Consider the following 21,216-nt stretch of genomic DNA (forward strand, 5'->3'; position numbering starts at 1 on the left):
AAACATTGTTTGCTTCTATCTTATTTACACCTATGGCGGGTCAGTGTGTACAGATGTATAACATTTTAAACTGTAATTGGAATAAAATATTGATGAAATTTGAGAGACCTGAGCACATATGTTTGTATTAAGCACATTTGATTTTTGTTTTTTCAGCCCTAGCACATCGGATTCATGGAGATTTGCAAACTGGGGTATTGTCCAAGCTATTGGAATCATGGCCTTCGGTAAGCATTCTACCATGCATTATTTAATAATATTCTGATTAGCATTTATTTAGAAGGAAAATTAAATATCGAAGTACAAAACGTAACTCTTTGAAGTACAAGGTCCTCCATAGATGGCATTTCCCTCAAACCATAAGCTCAGTGGAATTTTCTGTTACACACGTCACACAACACAAATTCGGCTGCTGTTTCTATAGTACAATAGTAACTTTAGTTTTTAAAACCTGTTTAGCAGGGAAAATGTCTATAAAGTTAAAAATGATTACAAGTGCATCTTATCTGTGTCACAAGAGATGTGCAAAGTTCCTCCTTCTGCTTCAATACATTTTTAACAATTCCGAAGATTGTTCTGAAATATTTTTATTTTTTACTCGGTTATTTAGCGACGCTATATCAACTACTAGGTATGTTATTTAGCGTTGATGGGATTGGTGATAGTGGGATGATACAAAGGATTCGCCATAATTACCTGACATTCGCTTTACTGTTGGAGAAAACCTCGGAAAAACCTAACCAGATAATCAGTCCAAGCGGGGATCGAACCCGCGCCCGAGCGTAACTCCGGATTGGGAGGCAAGCGCCTTAGCCGACTGAGCTACATCAGTAGCCTGAAATATTCTTACTAATCTCATCTTGCAAAATGTTCAAATTGACTTTTCTGATTGTTTTTTTCCACTTTTTGCTTAACTTAAAACTACAAAAAGTACCGGCAATATGCTATTCACCATTCTCAAATGGTTAGGAAAAAAACACAATAGCTTGCACTACACTATATACGAATGAGTAATCCCTTCAGTGTTCTCAAATAATTAAAAAAACACAATAGCTTGCACTACACTATATACGAATGAGTAATCCCTTCAGTGTTCTCAAACAATTAAAAAAATACAATAACTTGCACCACACTATGCACGAATGAGTAATCCCTTCAGTGTTCTCAAACAATTAAAAAAAACACAATAGCTTGCACTACACTATATACGAATGAGTAATCCCTTCAGTGTTCTCAAACAATTAAAAAACACAATAGCTTGCACTACACTATATACGAATGAGTAATCCCTTCAGTGTTCTCAAACAATTAAAAAACACAATAGCTTGCACTACACTATATACGAATGAGTAATCCCTTCAGTGTTCTCAAACAATTAAAAAACACAATAGCTTGCACTACACTATATACGAATGAGTAATCCCTTCAGTGTTCTCAAACAATTAAAAAACACAATAGCTTGCACTACACTATATACGAATGAGTAATCCCTTCAGTGTTCTCAAACAATTAAAAAACACAATAGCTTGCACTACACTATATACGAATGAGTAATCCCTTCAGTGTTCTCAAACAATTAAAAATCACAATAGCTTGCACTACACTATATACGAATGAGTAATCCCTTCAGTGTTCTCAAACAATTAAAAAACACAATAGCTTGCACTACACTATATACGAATGAGTAATCCCTTCAGTGTTCTCAAACAATTAAAAAAACACAATAGCTTGCACTACATTATATACGAATGAGTAATCCCTTCAGTGTTCTCAAACAATTTAAAAAAATACAACAACGAGCACTACACTATGCACGAATGAGTAATCCCTTCAGTGTTCTCAAACAATTTAAAAAAATACAACAACGAGCACTACACTATGCACGAATGAGTAATCCCTTCAATAAATAACTCACAACAGACTATGGTGAACTAGTTTTGTTGGTTATATCATTATTCCGAGGAGATCTTCAACTATTATAGACTGTTGAACAGATTATGGTATATAGAATACAACCATTACGATTACAATAAATTTAATTTCTCCTAAATCAAGATAAGGAAAATCTTTTATTGCTACGATATTGAAATAAACTGACACAACTTCCTGCATTCTCAATAAAGCTAGAATAAAACTCAGATCAAGTCCTCTACTAAAAATAGCCTATCAGTGTATTTTAGCCACTTCAATTTTTCAGTGGTCAGAAAGGATAAAAATTTGCGCAAATTATGCGAGCAAATATGGTATTCTCAATATGAATGTTTTGTTACAGAACATGCCTGGAAAGAAATTTTCAAAATTAAGTCTTCTTCTTCTTCCCTTCAAGTATTAGGCCATATGGCCTGTTACGATCTCACAGTTGAATTTTCAATTCAGTGCTTTTTTGGATGACTGAGAGATCTCTTCCCATTTGGACGATAGTGGGATTCTATCTCTATGCATGCGATGCAGATGATTTATCCAGTTGTTCCGATAATGTTTTTCCTGATTAATTACAGGTTCCAGCTGTAATTCTTCCATTGCATTTGTGATCCCACTTCGTATATCTCGCTGCATATCTCATAAATTTCATTTCATCGGTCGTTATTCTGCTTTCGTCTTTCTTCCTCAATCTCCATGCCTCACTGCCGTAACAAAGTACAGGTCTCGCCAAGGTCTTGTAAAGGCGAATTCTAGTATGCCTTTGTACTAGGAAAGGTTTCATAATTCAGATGAGCCGGATTGATAATTCAAAATTAACTAATTATGGAAAAATGGTGGAATCATAAGGAAAACAAGAATACCACCTTTGTTCACCACAAATTCTAGCTTCTCTCGTCGGTACTTGAATGTGGATCTCTAGCATGATAATCAATGCTCAAACCATTACACTAATGGTGCACTTATGTGACATCACCCCATCCTTCCAACCTCTAAACTGGCTACGGCTGAACGAACATAGAAATTTTCATTCTCTTGTTCTCCTTTTCCAAGTCCTTCACACCTCTACACCTACCTATCTTGACTCCCGTTTCAGTTACCTGTCATCATATCATAATCTCTTCGCACGCAAGCAAAATAGCCGCATACTAGCCATACCAACACATAAGGCATCATCGTATTCATCATCATACACAATCTCGCTCTCGCGCTTGTGGAATACCCTACCCAGTGACATCAGAGACTGTCGGAATTTAGTAGCGTTCAAAAGTAAACTTATTAAGCATTTTCTTACTGCGTAGAGTAGGTTTAATTTTTACTTAATCAATAAAAGAAATGCTTCTCTCTTCTTAACTTTTACAATAAACTGTCTAGCTTTTATTAATCAGTTAATCTTTTAGTACTTTGATTTTTATTGTATCAGTAAATTTAATATTAATTGTAATTATAATTGTATTCTTAATATTGTAGTTGCAATCCCCTGGTAGAGGGGAAGAGAAGGCCTGATGGCCTTATCTCTACCAGGTTAAATAAATAAATAATACATAAAATTAGTGCCAGTATTTCATGCTGATATAACAACTTTGATCAGCTATGTTCCACAATAGCGATAATGACTGGTGTTTCAACCAACATAAGGCATTAAAATGTATTCTTGTACTTTCAGCATTCATGTGCCACCACAACACATTCCTCCTGTATGGCTCCATACAGGATGCTGACCAGCGTCGATGGGACACCGTTACACATGCGTCCATCTTAACTTCTCTCGTTGTCTCAGCTCTCTTTGGAATTGCAGGATATGCCACATTCACTGGAAGTTCACAAGGTTGGTTTGTATTCTTCCGTGGCTGTAACTGATTTGTACTTCATCTTCCACTGCAACTCATTCCCTATTCTATATTTTTTGTCTCATCATCTTTCGAACCCATATGATTCTCAGGTATTAAATGTTGTTTTATTATTTACTTTTTTTTAGTTTTTTCAAAGCGGCCACCACAGTAGTCTAGTCGCTAGAGAGCTGGACTTAAAATCCTGTATTCTTAGTTCTGAGGATGACTGATATGAAAACAAAACTAGTCAACTAAGTTATTAGTTATTGTATTGTATTTACTTACATGGTATTCGTATATTGCTTCACATCGATGGAACATGTAAAAAGAAAAAATCTTAATAGTACTATAGGGCCATATTCATAGAAATTTTTAGCGTGGGCTTCCGGTGGATGATCAGCAAACTAACATTTATCGTATTCATAAACCAGTGTTAGCGATATGATATATGAATCCCATACAAGTAATCAGTCGGTAACCAGGGCTAGTTTATACATTGTAATGCAATATAATATTTGTTTTTATTCAGTCGTATGACAAATCAATTATTAAAAACAATGACAATATATTTCATAACATGTAGTCATTGAGTTTTATATAAAATAGGTTATGAACGTTTTCGCCCATTCAGGCATCTTCAGGTTCATGTATACAATATCTCATTATAGTCTATGATAAATATAATAGTAGTCAATGAGATGGACTGTTTAAAATTAACCATGATATATCTAAAATGTACAAGTGTATGGATAATTAAAATGTAATCATGTTACAAGGTCATAAAAATTATGGAAATTGTGAACACGTTTGTAGTGTTCATTTTAAACTTCATAATACTCAGTATGTAGATCTTGTTTTGTAGAATCCATTAAAATGATGAAGTGCATATAGTATACTAGTACAACACAAAGTTTTAGTATCGATACTTCATACAGGACAGAAATATTCATCCAGCATTGTTGAATGTAATAAATTCATGTACAGGATAGAAGGTATGAGAAATTAGGCACTTCTTTAATTTGGCCCTAAATAATCTTATGTTTTGAGTTTCATTTTTTTATATCCATAGGGAAGCTATAAAAAAAGTTTACTGCCATATAACACACTCCTTTTTGATAGCACAATAGACTTGCTGATAATAATAATAATAATAATAATAATAATAATAATAATAATAATAATAAAAATAATAATAATGTTTTATTTTCGCTGGCAGAGTTAAGGCCATAAGGCCTTCTCTTCCACTCAACCAGCCTTAATCAATACCATATATATTTAAATTACGAATATTTACACTACACTTAAAAAGTTCTCCAGCAATATTCTTCAGTTAAATTTTAACGACTTATGAAAGTCATTTCTTATGCATATTTATGCTATGAACTGTTTAATTAGTTACAAAGTTTTCACGATTACATACCGGTACAAGAAAGTTTATTAATGAAAAATATACTGACAAGCCATGGGCATTATTTGTAGTTTTTTTTTTTAAATACTTAAATTTCGCACCTACTATTATTCTAATTACTCTTTTTGTAGTATATACTGTTACTATCTGTAGAATTTTCCCAATATTATTCCAAAACTCATTACCGACTGGAAGTATGCAAAGTATATTGTTTAATAGCAAAACATGCTGAATTTAGTTTGAGGGTAATTTCTTTAATATGATTTTTTTTTCAATTTAACACATTGTCGATTTTTAAGCCAAGAAATTTGGCTGTTGTTCACATTAACATTAAGAAATCGCTACTATAACTAAATTCATAAATGATACAGTACAAAGTCTTAAAAGTGTGCAATCAAGACGTGTACGAGGCGCGTCCAAAAAGTAAGTTTCTTTGGGGCCATTTAGAAAAAGAAAACACAATTTCATAAAAATATTTATTGGGACAGATACAGTAATTGTTCAGTTATTTTTCGATATATTCCTCACCGTAATTGAGACATTTGTCATACTGTGGGATCAACTTTTGTATTCCTGTGTTGTACAAGTCTGCTGCCTGGGATCGGAACCAGCATGTGACAAATGTCTACACCTTTCTGTTACTGCGAAAATGCTGCTCGCACAATAATTTCTTGAGGTGTAGGAAAAGGTGGTAATCGCTGGGTGTGAGATCCGGGATGTAGGGTGCATGTTAAAACACCTTCCAATGAAACTCCTGCAGATCTGTTGTGCATTGAGCCATATGTGGTCAAGCATTACCATGCATCAAGACAACACTGGTAGCCATGCTTCATTACCGTCCACAGGAGATCTTTGAGCTGTTCAAAAAAAAAAAGAAGAAGAAGAAGAAAAGATGGACCGAGAATGACTCACGAGATCGTAACAGGCCTTGGGCCATAAACTTGTTTGGATGATGATAATATATAAAAATTCCAGCACTTCCCTGAAAGAATTGTGTCACGTTAGTTTAGCTGGTATAGTAACATGAATCAATATAATAATAATAATAATAATAATAATAATAATAATAATAATAATAATAATAATAATAATAATAATAATATTATTATTATTATTATTATTATTATTATTATTATTATTATTTCGAATAAATTTTATTCAGCTTCCTCCAAATGAAGGCTGCCTAGAAGACAAAGCTTACCATAAAATTGTTGTTATAATGGAAAAAAAGAAAACAATGGAGAAGAGAAAGAATAAGAAATAGCACAATTAGAAATAATTGGAAAAGACTAAACAAAACATCATTAATTCCAGAAAAAACATAAAATTTCCTAGTATCTATCAGCTATTAGGTGATCATAGTCGTCTATTTAGCACTAGTTGCAGAACCCAACTTAAGTGAGCAGATCGCCATAGCAAAGAGATCAATCTATTTACGGTTTCTTAGGATTTTTATAGATCCCTTCACTGCAGACATAGATACTTCAGTGACAAGAGTTTGTCCTAGACTAAACTGCTTGCAAAAATGCGCGAATCTTTTTGTGATGGTTCCTCTAGCCCCAATCAGTAATCCAATAACTTCCTATAATAATAATTTATTTATTTAATCTGGCAGAGCTAAGGCCAGTAGGCCTTCTCTTCTGCCCAGCCAGACTCTAGTTCTAATTGAATACAATATGCTCTACTCCATAGCAAAATGTCTATCTATTGCAGGTGATCTTCTAGAGAACTACTGTTGGAATGACGACCTAATGAACGTATCTCGTATCAGCTTCAGTATTACTATTTTACTGACATTCCCCATCGAATGCTTCGTGACACGTGAAGTCGTAGAAAACAGTTTTTTCTCACGCCAGACAGCACCTGAGGAGGATAGTTCGAGAACACTGCGCCATGTTGGAATTACAATTTGCATTGTTCTCACAACATACCTCATCTCCATGGCAACTGACTGCCTCGGGGTTGTGTTGGAGCTCAATGTAAGTTTCTTCTTGTTATGAATATTTTAAGCTTCTGTAAATTTTGGCTGACTATTACACTCTTACTACGTCATACTACTTTAGACCAATAAAACGGTATGAAAGGACGTATTTCAACCAATCATGGCTGCTTATCGCACAATTTTATCGCGTCCCTAGCATTTGTTTCTTTCTTTGCCAACATTTGAAACTGCGCTGGTCTGGACGTCAAAAATATATATAAAATTACAAACCACTACAGTCGATGCACAGCAGTTTCAAATATGACTCTCATTGGCATTCAAGAACAAGAATTAATAAAAATCACTTATCATACCTATGCATCTTCTGAAATCCGATTTACAAATAAATGAAGAGCACCATTGGGAAATCCTGAATAAGTTGAATAGAGCATGTAGGCCTAAATCAACGAGTTCCACTTCTATTACGCACACGTCCAATATAACATCAATTGAACCACCAACCACATTCAAATTTGAAAATTGTACATTCAATAATTATTCCTTTTAAAATTATTCATGTTTATTTTTTATGATATCGTCGCTAATTAAAACTTTTCTAACACTTGTGTATATTAGTTAGGTTATGTTATAGCGTCTGCTCTGAGAGAATGAAAAGAACTTCTGCTATATGATATTATGGATAGTCACGTATCAGAGATTGTTTAATATTAAGATTTATTGAATAGTAATCATTACAGTGTCTGTATAAAGACACTACTGTCATCTAGCATGCATCTAGCGTAATATTTGTAATGTTGAGATGGTACAATAATACATTTGAAGACAGTTGTATTTTCGTAAGTCAATTAATATTTTATTGTATTGGAGTACTTCGTTACTTCTAATCTTTATATACTTTCTTCTAATCGTGTAATAGTCAATTAAATCCCACTCGAGTTTTGATTTTCTCTAGATAAATCTGCTCGTGTTCCACTCGCAGAATTATCGATAAAATCAAAACGTCTAGTGAGATTACTGTTGATAAAATTTTTAGTTTTCCATGCAGTCATTGAACATTATGACATGACAACAAGAAAATGCATCGACAAAACTTCAAAACTAATGACCTCAGTTCTCTCAGATACAGCCTCTTCCTTAAAACCTTACAAACTCACACGCACGCACACATATTCAGTCATAGTTTTCTACGCAAGGGCAAATCTTTCACTGCAAACCCAGCATTCTCCAATTTTTCCTATTTTCCGCCTTCCTCTTACAAGCAAACGTTCTGATGGGGGCAGATAAAAAAGTTAAATTGTTTTCTTCCACCATGTTAATAATGTCAAAAGAAGTGCTTGTACAAATTTTGGCCACTCGACCGCAATTACGAGGCCGTCCAGAAAGTGATTTTCTCTGGGGCCGTTTATAGAAAAAACCACAATTTCATGGAAATGTTTATTGAAACAGATACAGCAATTGTTGCGCTATTTGTCAACATATCCCCCACTGAAACTGAGACATTTGTCATACCATGGGATCAATTTTTGAGTCGTAGAAGTCAGCCGCCTCAAACCGGAACCAGCGTTTGACTGCATCTGCACCTTTCTCTGTCGATCCCACGATATGAGAAATGTCTCAATTCCGATGGAAAATATGTTGAAAAATAGCTCAACAATTGCTGTGTCCGTTCCAATAAATTTGTCCAATGAAATTGTGTTTTTTTCTGTTAGCGGCCCTTGATGAATTAATTTTTTTACGACTCTCGTAATTGCGGTTGAGTGGCCAAAATTTGTATAAACACTTCTTTTGACATTATTAACATGGTGGAAAAAAAAAAATTAACTTTTTTATCTGTCCCCATCAGAACGTTTGCTTGTTAGTCTCTGCATATGATCCATACAACTTAATGTTATCTTACTTATGGCTTTTAGAGAACTCGACATTGCCGCCCTCACATAAGCCTGCCATCAGTCCCTATCCTGAGTAAGATTAAGTCAATCCCTAGCATCATATCCCACCTCCCTCTAATTTATTTTTATATTATCCTTCCATCTACGTCTCGGTCTCCCCAAAGGTACTTTTCCCTCTGGCCTCCCAACTAACACTCTATATGTATTTATGGATTCACCCATACATGCTATATGCCCTGCCCATCTCAAACGTCTGGATTTAATGTTCCTAATTATGTCAGGTGAAGAATACAATGCATGCAGTTCTGTATTGTGTAACTTTCTTCATTCTCCTGTAACTTCATCCCTCTTAAGCCAAAATATTTTCCTAAGCACCTTATTCTCAAACACTCTTAACCTCTGTTCCTCTCTCAAAGTGAGAGTCCAAGTTTCACAACCATACAGAACAACCAGTAATATGCTTAATGTTGTCTATCATCTGATACCTTCTTCTACCCCGAACTCTTCTCCCGTTCACCATTCCTTCCAGTGCATCCTTCAGTAGGCAGTTTCTTCAGCCAGTGGCCCAGCCAATTCCTTTTCCTCTTCCTGATCAGTTTCAGCAGCCACCGACGTAGCTCAGTCGGTTAAGGCGCTTGCCTGCCGGTCTTAAGTTGCCCTCGGGCGTGGGTTCGATCCCCGCTTGGGCTGATTACCTGGTTGGGTTTTTTCCGAGGTTTTCCCCAACCATAAGGTGAATGCCAGGTAATCTATGGCGAATCCTCGGCCTCATCTCTCCAAATACCATCTCGCTATCACCAATGTCATCGACGCTAAATAACCTAGTAGTAGTTGATATAGCGTCGTTAAATAACCAACTAAAATAAAAATCAGTTTCAGCATTATTCTTTCTTCACCCACTCTTTCCAATACAAACTTCATTTCTTATTCTGTCTGTCCACTTCACACACTCCATTCTTCTCCATATCCACATTTCAAATGCTTCTAGTCGTTTCTCTTCACTTCATCGTAATGTCTATGTTTGTGCCCCTTACAATGCCACACTCCACACAGAGCATAAACTTACATGTAAGAAAATAAATGAAATACAAAAAAAAGAGAAGAATCAGAGCAGTTTCAAGTAAACCGCCATTTTATGATATGTATCCATTATTTTGTTTGTAATAGAAATTATACTTAATGTGTATCAGTCCCGAATAAATTGACTTGATACTGAATATGAACAAAATTACTACATACAGACAGTGCAACAAAAGCATCACTTTTTTTGGTGTCACGAGATGTTGGAAAGTGTGTTCCTGTAAAAATCTCCAAAAACAGATTTTTGCAGCCATCAGAATATTTCTCCTTACACTTCGTACAATGATAACGTAAAAATAACAAAACTTCTGCATTTATTTCAGGGTGTCCTGGCAGCAGTCCCTCTAGCTTACGTATTACCAGCAGTCAGTTACCTCAAGCTTGAAGAAGGCTCCGTATTTTCCCACAGAAAGTTTCCAGCTTTATGTCTCGCACTTTTTGGTCTAATTATAGCAATATTAGGCTTGGTGTTGCTAATTACCAATAGAAACAAAGTAGACACATGTAGTCACGGAAATGAACCATCATTTTGTTTTCCCAACGTAACTGTTGGTTAACACTGATACGACTTTAATTAAGGTTCGAATTAACTTTATTAGGAGAAAGGTAAACGATTTAACTTAAATTACTTTCTGATAAACTTTTCCCCGTCATGAGTCAGAGCTAAGCTTTCTGCAAGGAAAAGTTCCAACGTTTCCATAATTCGAGCCATGGCTTACAAAGATGTACTGTAACATGAGTGAAATTTATCCACTATCTGACAATGTATCTTATTCAATTTAGCACACAATATACTACAGAGACATTAAGACGTGATGCGAGAAAATGGCAGGTGACTCGTGGCCCACTGCTAGCGTGCGTAACCATTTCTCCAGCACTTCTACGTACTAACATAAATGTTCAATAATTTTGACTTATGCTCACAGTCGTTGCTGAAAATGGCTCCCACTTGCCGACACACACAACTGACATCTTCTGATAAACAAATGAACAACACTCTGAAGTTCTAATCTTTCACCAATCTCATACATTACATTGAAATCTTTCAAATCCAAGTTAGAAAATTATCTTACGACAAGTTGCCAAACTAACTTACTATTATGACAAGTGTTGTATTGCATGTTTCCACGTATTCACATTTTTTTTTATGTTCTAGTGATATTTAACTTATTTTGTCTTTTTGTTTTCATATTTCCCGATAATGGTATATCTATAATGTGATAAGTTGAGCTATATATAATCATAATTTTCCTTACTATGTGTACCTAAAAATATTGTATTCATTGTATGCTTTGTACTGCACTATTATTATTATTATTATTATTATTATTATTATTACTATTAGCATTATTATTATTATTACTATTAGCATTATTATTATTATTATTATTATTATTATTATTATTATTATCATCATTACTATTAGCATTATTATTATTATTATTATCATTAATTGTCTTATTTTTTTACACTTTGTTTGTCTCATTTATTTTGACCTGCTGTTCACATTTTATTATGCATTTTCCTTTCTTTTTGTATGTTATATACAGACGTGGACAAATTATTAGCAAAATTGAAGATTTTTATTATATATTTTTACAAAATATGATTCTTCAATTCAGACTACGGTTGACATTTTTGCGTATTTCCAAATTATTAGCAAAATTGAATATTTGTATTGTATATTTTTTAGAAAATGTGACTCTTCAATTTGGACTACATTTGATATTTTTGCATATTTACAAATTATTAGCAAAACTGAAGATTCTTGCTATATATTTTTACCAAATTCGACTCTTCAATTTGGACTACAGTTCACATTTTGGATACTTCCAAATTATTAGCAAAACTGAAGATTTTTATTGTATATTTTTACAAAATTTGACTCTTCAATTTAGTCTGCAGTTGACATTTTTGCATATTTATAAATTTTTAGCAAAATTAAGGATTTTTATTATATATTTTTACAAAATTTGGCTCTTCAATTTAAACTACAGTTGACATTTTTGCATATTTCTGTCTAGTATAATGATAGAAATATGCAAAATTGTCAACTATAGTCTAAATTGAAAAGTCAAATTTTGTAAACAGAATTATCATAAAAATCGTCAATTTTGTTAATAATTTGTCCACGTCTGTATTATGTCTGATTTCCACTTACTTGTTTACATTACATTATTATTATTATCTTCTTCAGTTTTGTGTGTAAAATTGTAGTATACTTTGTAAATTTGTAGTGTTTTTGTAACGCAGTTTTACTCCTGGTTGATGTTAGAGAAGACCATATGGTCTTAACTCTGCCAGGTTAAATAAACCATTATTATTATTATTATTATTATTATTATTATTATTATTATTATCATCATTATTTTTCTTCTGTAAGAACACTACGTATTCTGTTTGATGTTCTATTGTTCACTGAACCTGTGTCTTCAAATCTTTTAGCAAGTCTTCTAATTGTTTCGGCAGAAGGCATAAGTCTGCTTGGAAACTTTATTCGAAATTTAAGTATTATTTTCGCACACGACCCTCTGCCTTTTATGTACGTATGTACATATACATATGTTCACACATTAGAATTTGTTCGTAGGCATTAAAATACACAATAATCATTAAACCTTATAACTAACTTTGTACTCTTGAAGAATCAAGGCTTTTGTAACACGACTTGTGACTACAGCAAATGCAATATGGCAACTGCAGACCACTCATAGCAGACCATGCAGGGAATGGGCCGCCAGTAACCATTTTCTCGCATCACGTCATAATAATGTCTCTGTAGATGAGATGCACTGTTCTAAAAGAGTTTTTATATTCTTACTAGCCTATATTATAATTCTCTCTAAAAAGAATTTCATTTACATGTACCCATATTATTTATCTTTTTGTGATACTTATTATTCTTGGAACAATTTATTCTTGACATACATCAACTTTTATAATTAAGTGTGATTTGTAAGATATATTACGAAACAAGGTTGTGGTGAGAAAAATTTTGGATTGTCACTGTCATACTTTATTCCCCTCAGAAACATGCTATAAACATAGTACTCTGAAATCTGTTTTAGACATGATAATCTGGTATCAGTCTTTGAAGTAATTCATAGTAAATTGCACAGGTATGTCTTACTTTAAAATAAATAATTAAAGAGATGAGAATGATATAGTCCTAAGTCACACAGACAAAATTTTATAGGAGAGTGTGTTGAAAGTTGAGAGCCCAATGCTATTAGGTGCAGCATCATAATTTCTTCACTGAAAATTATTTGTTGAGTAAATGTTATAATACCAGTATTGTACTAGTAGCTTCCCCATAAGTGTAAAAAATGAACTCGTACAAAAAAACCGTTTTTGGTAAAGTGTGGTTTTGGACTAACTCATTCTTACCCCTTCTGTTATATTGCCACCAATCACAGATACAACATGCAGGTCTATATTTATTTTCTTTAGTCAGATAACTATAATAACTTAAAGCATTTTCTACTGTCTTATCATTTCTGCTGCTATTATAATGTGCAAAGTATTCTTTAAAAAGGAATATAAAGTGATTAAAAGATGACCACATGCATTGAATTGCAAATGAAGCTAAATGTGTGCGAAGGAAAAGCTTGAATGCATGCACGGACCGAATTCCTACATGACACTTCGTACCTTCCACGTCTCGAATCAAAATGTCATATTTAATAAAATAAAATAAAAAAACATTAAAACTTTCTGCAAGTCATATTCTCATAACTATGCTGAATTATCACTAATTTCTCTACTTCTCTTCTTTTTTTTATTCTTCCCTTTCCACTTCTTGTTTCTATTTTTAGATTCAAGTCTCATATGATCTCGGATTCATAATAATAATAATAATAATAATAATAATAATAATAATAATAATAATAATAGTTTTATTTTCCCTGGCAGCTTTAAGGCCATCAGGGCTTCTCTTCCACTCAACCAGGATCAAATCACATACAGAAAAATACATACCGGTATACAAATATTAACTTAAAAATAATAATAAACATAATTAAGTAAAAAAAGAGAGATTAAATACATATTCAGCATAATTGACGAGTACTCTGGTTGTACTGCCAGATTTCTGTATATTTCATGATCTCATGTCATTTTATGTTGTTGTTTTAGCCAAAAACTACGCCATAAGTATCGTAACTTTTAACATTGGCAGATCATAGAGTTTAGTAATGGAGGGCACAGTTATAAAATATCAAAATGCACAAAGAAAATCAAATTTGGAATTTTAAAATGATAGGACATACATGGTGAAAACATGTGCTTACCTTACTTATTACAATTTACATCCCATACCCTTCTAACACCTCTGACTGAGGTTCTGGCTGATATGTAATGTACATCTATTATCAGGCAGTGCATCTCACTTGACGATATGTGTCAGAGGAAGAACAGTTGTTTGTATGCATCTGAAGTCTGATTAGTGTAATATGTAAATAATTGGCGATGCAAGCAATGAAGGGGGGAAAGGAACTGGCCACCCTACCCCATTATTTCCTGGCCTAATTGCCTCATAAGTGGTGCCATGTTGGTATCACTTTTGGGGTTCAGATCTGTCTTCGGACAGTTGACTAAACAGACAACCCTTCTAAGGGATTCGTACAGACTTGCTTTCACGGATGTTATGAACATCTGATTCACACATTCGTTTCCAAAGAAGCTATAACATATTTTCTATTGATATCCCATAGGCCTACTTCATTTCCATCACGAGTGCACTCATCGAGATTTCATTCAGGCATGCACTACAGTGTTAGTGATGATGGTGTTCACTGTCATGGCAATATCACCACATCTGTGGATCAAGTGCTAGTACCCTGGTCTTCCAGGGTTCGATCGCTGACCAGGCTGTGATGGATAAAGCAGATGATGCAAAGGATTTTCTCGAGATACTGCCATTTCCCTCTATATTTCTACTAATACTTTCCACGCTTCCCTTATTTCATGTGTCATGTGCAATAGTTAAAGATAGGCTTGTTGCTACGGTGACCAGATTCCCCCCCCCCCCCAAAAAAAAACAGGACATTTATTAAAGTTGACATGACTCAACATTTTATCTAAACAATGAAAGAGTAATGGAACGGAGAAAAATTCTCTCCAGCACCGGGACTTGAACCCGGGTTTTCAGCTCTACGTGCTGATGCTTTATCCACTAAGCCACACCGGATACCCATCCCGGTGTTGGACAGAATCGTCTCAGATTAAGTTCCAACTCTTGGGTTCCCTCTAGTTGCTGCCCTCTGCACTACGTCATAGATGTCTATGAACGTAGGACTGAAGTCCACACATGTGCTGAGGTGCACTCGTTATGAGTGACTAATTGGCCGGGATCAGACGGAATAAGCGCCGTCTGGTGTGGCTTAGTGGATAAAGCATCAGCACGTAGAGCTGAAAACCCGGGTTCAAGTCCCGGTGCTGGAGAGAATTTTTCTCCGTTCCAGTACTCTTTCATCGTATGATGACGCAGAACATCTGCATGGAAATATCATATGTACTCTTCGGTACATTAAAATAATATATATTTTATAATATATATTTTATTATATATATTACTTGTGTTTATATAATGCCAGTGAGCAATAAGGTCCATGTTATATTTATTTTAAAGTAATAAATACTACACTGTTTACAATAACTAGGCTATAGGCCTAATAATTATACATACAGTAAAACCCCGATAAGACTCTGTTCAAGGGACCGGGTGTAAAACACGTATTAACCGGGACCGTGTATTAGGCGGGTATACTAATTTTGACTTATACACAGTATCTATTAGCATTTTTCTTTATTGAAATACATGATTCATGAAAGGTAATACAGTATTACTCCATTATGTAATTACTGTACTGTACATCAAAGACATTTACAATATGTACTGTACTTAATTCTTTCTAAAAAGAAAAAACTATTTATAGTTGTTTGCCGTGTGCATGTTCTCCAAGTCCTCATGTTTACCACACTTCAGTTTCTGCGATTACATCCTCCCGACATCGCAGCTGTAGTGATTGAGTCGCGATTTTTTATTATCGTTCTTAATGTCGATGATGGGATTCCTAATGCATCAGGGAGTTGTTTTTGATTAAGAGTACTGTTCTCATCGTACTTTCGTAAGATTTCCAATTTTTCCGACACAGAAAGGGATTTTCGTTTAACACTCATTGTAATCACATTCACAGACACTTCAATACACAGAAGGGCAACAAACTGCCCAGCAAAAATTTCCAGAATTTTATTACGGCCGAGTGAGGAATGTTGTTTGAGAGAGAGGGTTAGCAAGAGGGTGAGGTATTGTAACTGTATGTAGGCTTTAACCACGCAGATAAGGACTCAAATAAGAGAGCGTAACAAGAGGGTGAGGTATACTAAGGTATGAAGTATGAAGGTTTAAATGCGCAGGTAAAGGGTCGAATACCAATACTTTTCAGGTTAATGGCACCAGTGAGTTCAATGACCAAGATGTTTCATTGCTGTTACAGTACATTGCTGAAAATTAGATCGAAAATATTTCACAAAAACAGCGTATTATGCAGGACTTGAGTGCAACAAACGGGGTATTTTATAAAGATGTTATATATGAAATGTGCAGGGACCAGACAAAAAAAGCGTATTACACGGAATAGCTTAATAAGCGGGCGCATCTTATCGAGGTTTTACTGTACTAGAATAGCATGGATACTTGGCTTAAGTCATTGTTAACCATTCTTTTTATATTGCAAGTAGTCTGGATTAATTAGGTTAACTTATATCTGTTTAAAGACCGGTATTTCAGATTAATTGAACCTTACATTATATCCATGTCACAGTATCTGAACTTGTTTCATAACAAACTTTTTTGCCTCATATAAACTTTTAACTATTTTAATATTCTCCATGAAGATCATCTGTACAATCAGCATCATATTTCTTTGACGAGTGAATTTGCTATAGAAGTGTTGACTTTTCTTTCACGAAACTACGTTCGTACGGTGACCAGATTCCCAAAATAATAATAAAAAAAAAACAGGACATTTATTAAAGTTGACATGACTCAACATTTTATCTAAAGATTCATTATTACTTGTGTTTATATAATGTCAGTGAGCAATAAGGTCCAGTTTTATTTACTTTAAATTAATAAATACTACACTGTTTACAATAACTAGGCTATAGGCTAATGATTATACATAATAGAGTACGGTAGCATGGATACTTGGCTTAAGTCATTGTTAACCATTTGTTTATATTGCAACTAGTCTGGATTAATTAGGTTAACTTATTTGTTTAAAAATACTTCAGATTAATTGGACCTTACATTATATCCATGTCACAGTATTCTGAACTTGTTTCATAACAAAATTTTTTGCCTCATATAAACTTTTAACTATTTTAATATTTTCCATGAAGATCATCTGTACAATCAGCATCATATTTCTTTGATGAGTGAATTTGCTATAGAAGTGTTGGCTTTTCCTTCACGAAACTATAGAAGTCCATGCAAGACACATTTTTGTGATCAACATAGCTTTTATTGAATTCATTACAGTGACATCTGATGGAAACAGTATAGAATTAATCAATGTTTTACGTGATAATTAAATAGAATAAAAGAAAAAGAAATGTTTTAACAATAATTTAGGTAAATGGGACGCAATTTAAAAAAAATGGGACATTTGGCATCCCGAGCATACTTTTCTCAGGACAGGGGACAAGAGGCTGAAAAAAAGGACAATCCTGTTAAAAACGGGACGTCTGGTCATCCTAGCAAGGACCCATCCTGGGTCCAGTCCTCAAAAACCACAAACCAAAGCCAAAGCTTTACACTTCTTATCCAACAGCTATCATTGATTCTTAGGCACTTTGCTTTGCCTTACAGATTACAGAAAGCATCTCTGTTGTGTCTATTCATGTCTGTAGAGTACTAAAACAGGTTCAGCAAACATGATGTCTTTCTTTTGTATCATGTTAATCTTTTTTCACTTTTATGCTGTGCTTCTTGCACAACTTCTGCACCAGATATTTTTCTATTAATTATTATGCATTACTAAATAAATATCACGCACATTAAAATGCGGTACGGTACTGAAATTAAATAGAAATTGTCTGCAGTATTCTTTGATAATCTTACTAATGTACATTGTTAAATAATGGCATTATCAAAATAATTAAATTTACTAGAACCAACGACACACTAAGTTCGGATAAAATATTAACTTGTGGTGATATTCAGGTACTTGAAAGATGGTATCATAAAGCTTATCGATAAATCTAAGTGTACTGAACATCTCAAATATTCATCTTACAGTTCACTCATACCTTCCGCATCTCTAATAATGCTTGTTTGTGTCGTATTGGTGTTGCCTATTGTCTTTCAGTCATTCTACCAACTATTTCCATTAGATTATAAATGTATTAATCAGGTCAGATTATAAGAAATTAAATGTTAATATGTGGTTGAAGACAATCTTTCTTCAGAGAAGAGTGACTGCTGAAACATTTTAGATATAATAGCTGTGTGTGTACTAGTGTAGCTGATTTCATAACACAAATCATTTGTAATTAAGTGTTACTCAAGACGACAGAATCCAAAATACATATTTTCTTTAACAGTTGGCATATTGATATGGGTATTACTAACTCCCTTAGACTTTGGGGACAACACCAGAGCTGCTGGCCACTCAGACTTTCTGCACTATATCAATAGGAAAGCTCTTAGACAACTGACCTATCATCATCTATATTCATTACAATTCCTACCTGTACTTGCAGGAATCAATGTTTCAGCTCTTTGACTAATGTATGCACCAAAATTGGAATCAAATAATAAATTAACACCAAAATATTTATCAGTAATCACTCTCTCTTTGAAACAAATAAAGATAAGTTTGTTTATATGTACTATCTAAACAGTGAGAGTTATAATATTAAGGTCTTTAGCACTTTTACTAGATCAACCCATATTGTGGTCGAATTCTTGTTGGACCATTACTTGTGAAGTTTGTGATACGACACCACAATATTGTGATGTCTAACCTGGTGTAGGTCTATGTAATTTCATATTTGTGTGTGTCTGAAATGTTACTGTACAAACTAACAGATTTATGTGTACTAATAACTGAACTGAACTGTATTACAAACTGTGATGATTTACGTATATGATAGAAACTTGCTGTATCGAATTGAGTACCTCTCATCCCTTGGCGAGGATCGTCCCAGTCTACAACTGTGTGCCATATTTGATAGAAATATCTCAGATAAATCTATTTATATTAAAATATTGCATCTACATATTTTTGTTGTGAATTATACTATATTTATCGAATATTACTATTTCTCTATTATATGATGATAGCCTACTGTACTTAAACATATCATGCTCTGAGAAAGATACTTGTAACAGATGCTTATATCTTTTATGTAATTTAAAAACTGATTCTGTTAATTCTTCTTGTTAGAAATTGGAATTTCACTAATTACAGCCATTAAGGTGAACTTCCTAGTGTTATATTATTTTAGCTACTGTTATCATATACAGTTCTTTTAAAACTAAAATGTGATGTTGTAGTATGTGAATATAAATTTTATTTAATATTATTTTGTACATCTTTTTATCTTGTCTGCTAATAAAAGAACACCTAATTTCTTTGTTCATTACACTTGTTGTCAACTTATTCTATTCAATTAACTCCATTAGTAGGGCTACTCATAATTTATAACAGCTACATCTGCCAACAGTCATCAGAACTAAGAAAACATCACACTGGCTGCAATGGCAGTCATGCAGCTTTAACATTGCTTAGAAGCCATGGCTGTGGATTCAAAACCCACTTGGGGCATGGACATTTATTTATCTGCTATCAATCTGATGTTTGTGTTCTCTTAGGAATGCATGCACTCACTTACCAGAACGAATTTGTTCAGAGCTTCGGATTTTTATTATAGAATCACTCACTCGTCTGCATTCTTCATCCAATAGTTTTATTATTTACCAACAGAGCGAGAACATCACTTTCTTTTAGTGTTCTGGACTAAACTCGAAAATAAAATGAGTAGCTCTGAGGAGAATGTATTTTTAATTGCGTTAGCTTTGAAAGGAGAAATAACAAAATAAGTTTAGTGCCTTCCATTTCATTTATGCCTTCATACATGATCGAAATGATAGCCATCCAAATCTTGGATTTACAATATTGGCATCCTAATCAATTCAAATGAACAAAAAAAAAATGTAAATTAATGTTAAAAAAATACATAATGAAGTTTTTAAAAAAAGAATATTCTGCGACAAGATGCGGTAGCTATCAAAATGATAATAATTTATTGAAAGTAAATAATATAAATTGAATATTATAAAGATGAATAGAGATGGTGATTGATGATGTTCAATGAAGATTTTAAAATGGTTGATGCAATTGTCTGAAGAGTCTTTTCAGGAATCTTTAATTTTCTGAGGATCTCCAATGTAAATTTGGGAATTGTTCCTCGCGCACCAAACATAAGTCCAATGACATTCCAATCTTGAATATTATATTTATGACTGAGATCATCACAGCATGGAAGGTAAATAGCGCATTTCTCTTCATGTACCTGCTTTGGTTGATCTTCATTAATTTCGAACCTTACAGTGGGGTCAAGAATGAGACCAGTTTTTTATCTCGGTCAATTATTATGATGTCAGCACGCCGTGTAGATCCTTCCGTAGAAAGGCATTGAACTTCCTCATATACTTCGTATTCACCATGTTCCCTTAATCTGTTAGCAATTATTGAGCAGACTGTGTTATGTCTGTCAATTCGCAGTAATTTGCCCTGAGGGCAGAAACCTAGCACGTGGGGTAACGTTTCATGCTCATTGCATCTTCTGCAATGGGTACAGCTAAGGCTTCTACCGGGGAGAGATCTAACTGTGATGACATTGGTGCTCATTTTAATGGCCTCGTTCCATTGGCCACAAGATAGACCTTTCTTATTGCTAATCCAGATGTTACCTTTTTTCCAGTGAGAATAGAATGTAATTCCTTTACCTTTTCCAGGTAATGTGATTAGAGGCCTTGCAATCTATATGTTTCCATGACTTTCTTTATTTCGATCTTAGCCTGTACGAAAATCCATCTAGATTTTTCTCGTCAGAATTCTGGACAGAATATGGTCA

The 21,216-nt window shown here is 33.9% G+C and overlaps 1 protein-coding gene across 2 annotated transcripts in view; it reads left to right on the forward strand.

The window, feature by feature from the left end:
* LOC138714716 (putative sodium-coupled neutral amino acid transporter 11) overlaps positions 1 to 19,719 on the forward strand; it is a 59,388-nt gene extending 39,669 nt beyond the window's left edge. For both annotated transcript variants that reach the window (XM_069846792.1, XM_069846791.1), the window contains 4 exons: positions 157 to 227; positions 3,587 to 3,748; positions 6,874 to 7,139; positions 10,395 to 19,719. In XM_069846792.1, the coding sequence (XP_069702893.1) occupies positions 157 to 227; positions 3,587 to 3,748; positions 6,874 to 7,139; positions 10,395 to 10,628 (733 nt within the window). In that variant the 3' untranslated portion in view covers positions 10,629 to 19,719. The remainder of the gene's footprint in view (positions 1 to 156; positions 228 to 3,586; positions 3,749 to 6,873; positions 7,140 to 10,394) is intronic.
* Positions 19,720 to 21,216: the final 1,497 nt, after the last annotated feature.

Source organism: Periplaneta americana, chromosome 15, assembly GCF_040183065.1.
Source record: "Periplaneta americana isolate PAMFEO1 chromosome 15, P.americana_PAMFEO1_priV1, whole genome shotgun sequence".
In the NCBI taxonomy this organism is placed as follows: domain Eukaryota; kingdom Metazoa; phylum Arthropoda; class Insecta; order Blattodea; family Blattidae; genus Periplaneta; species Periplaneta americana.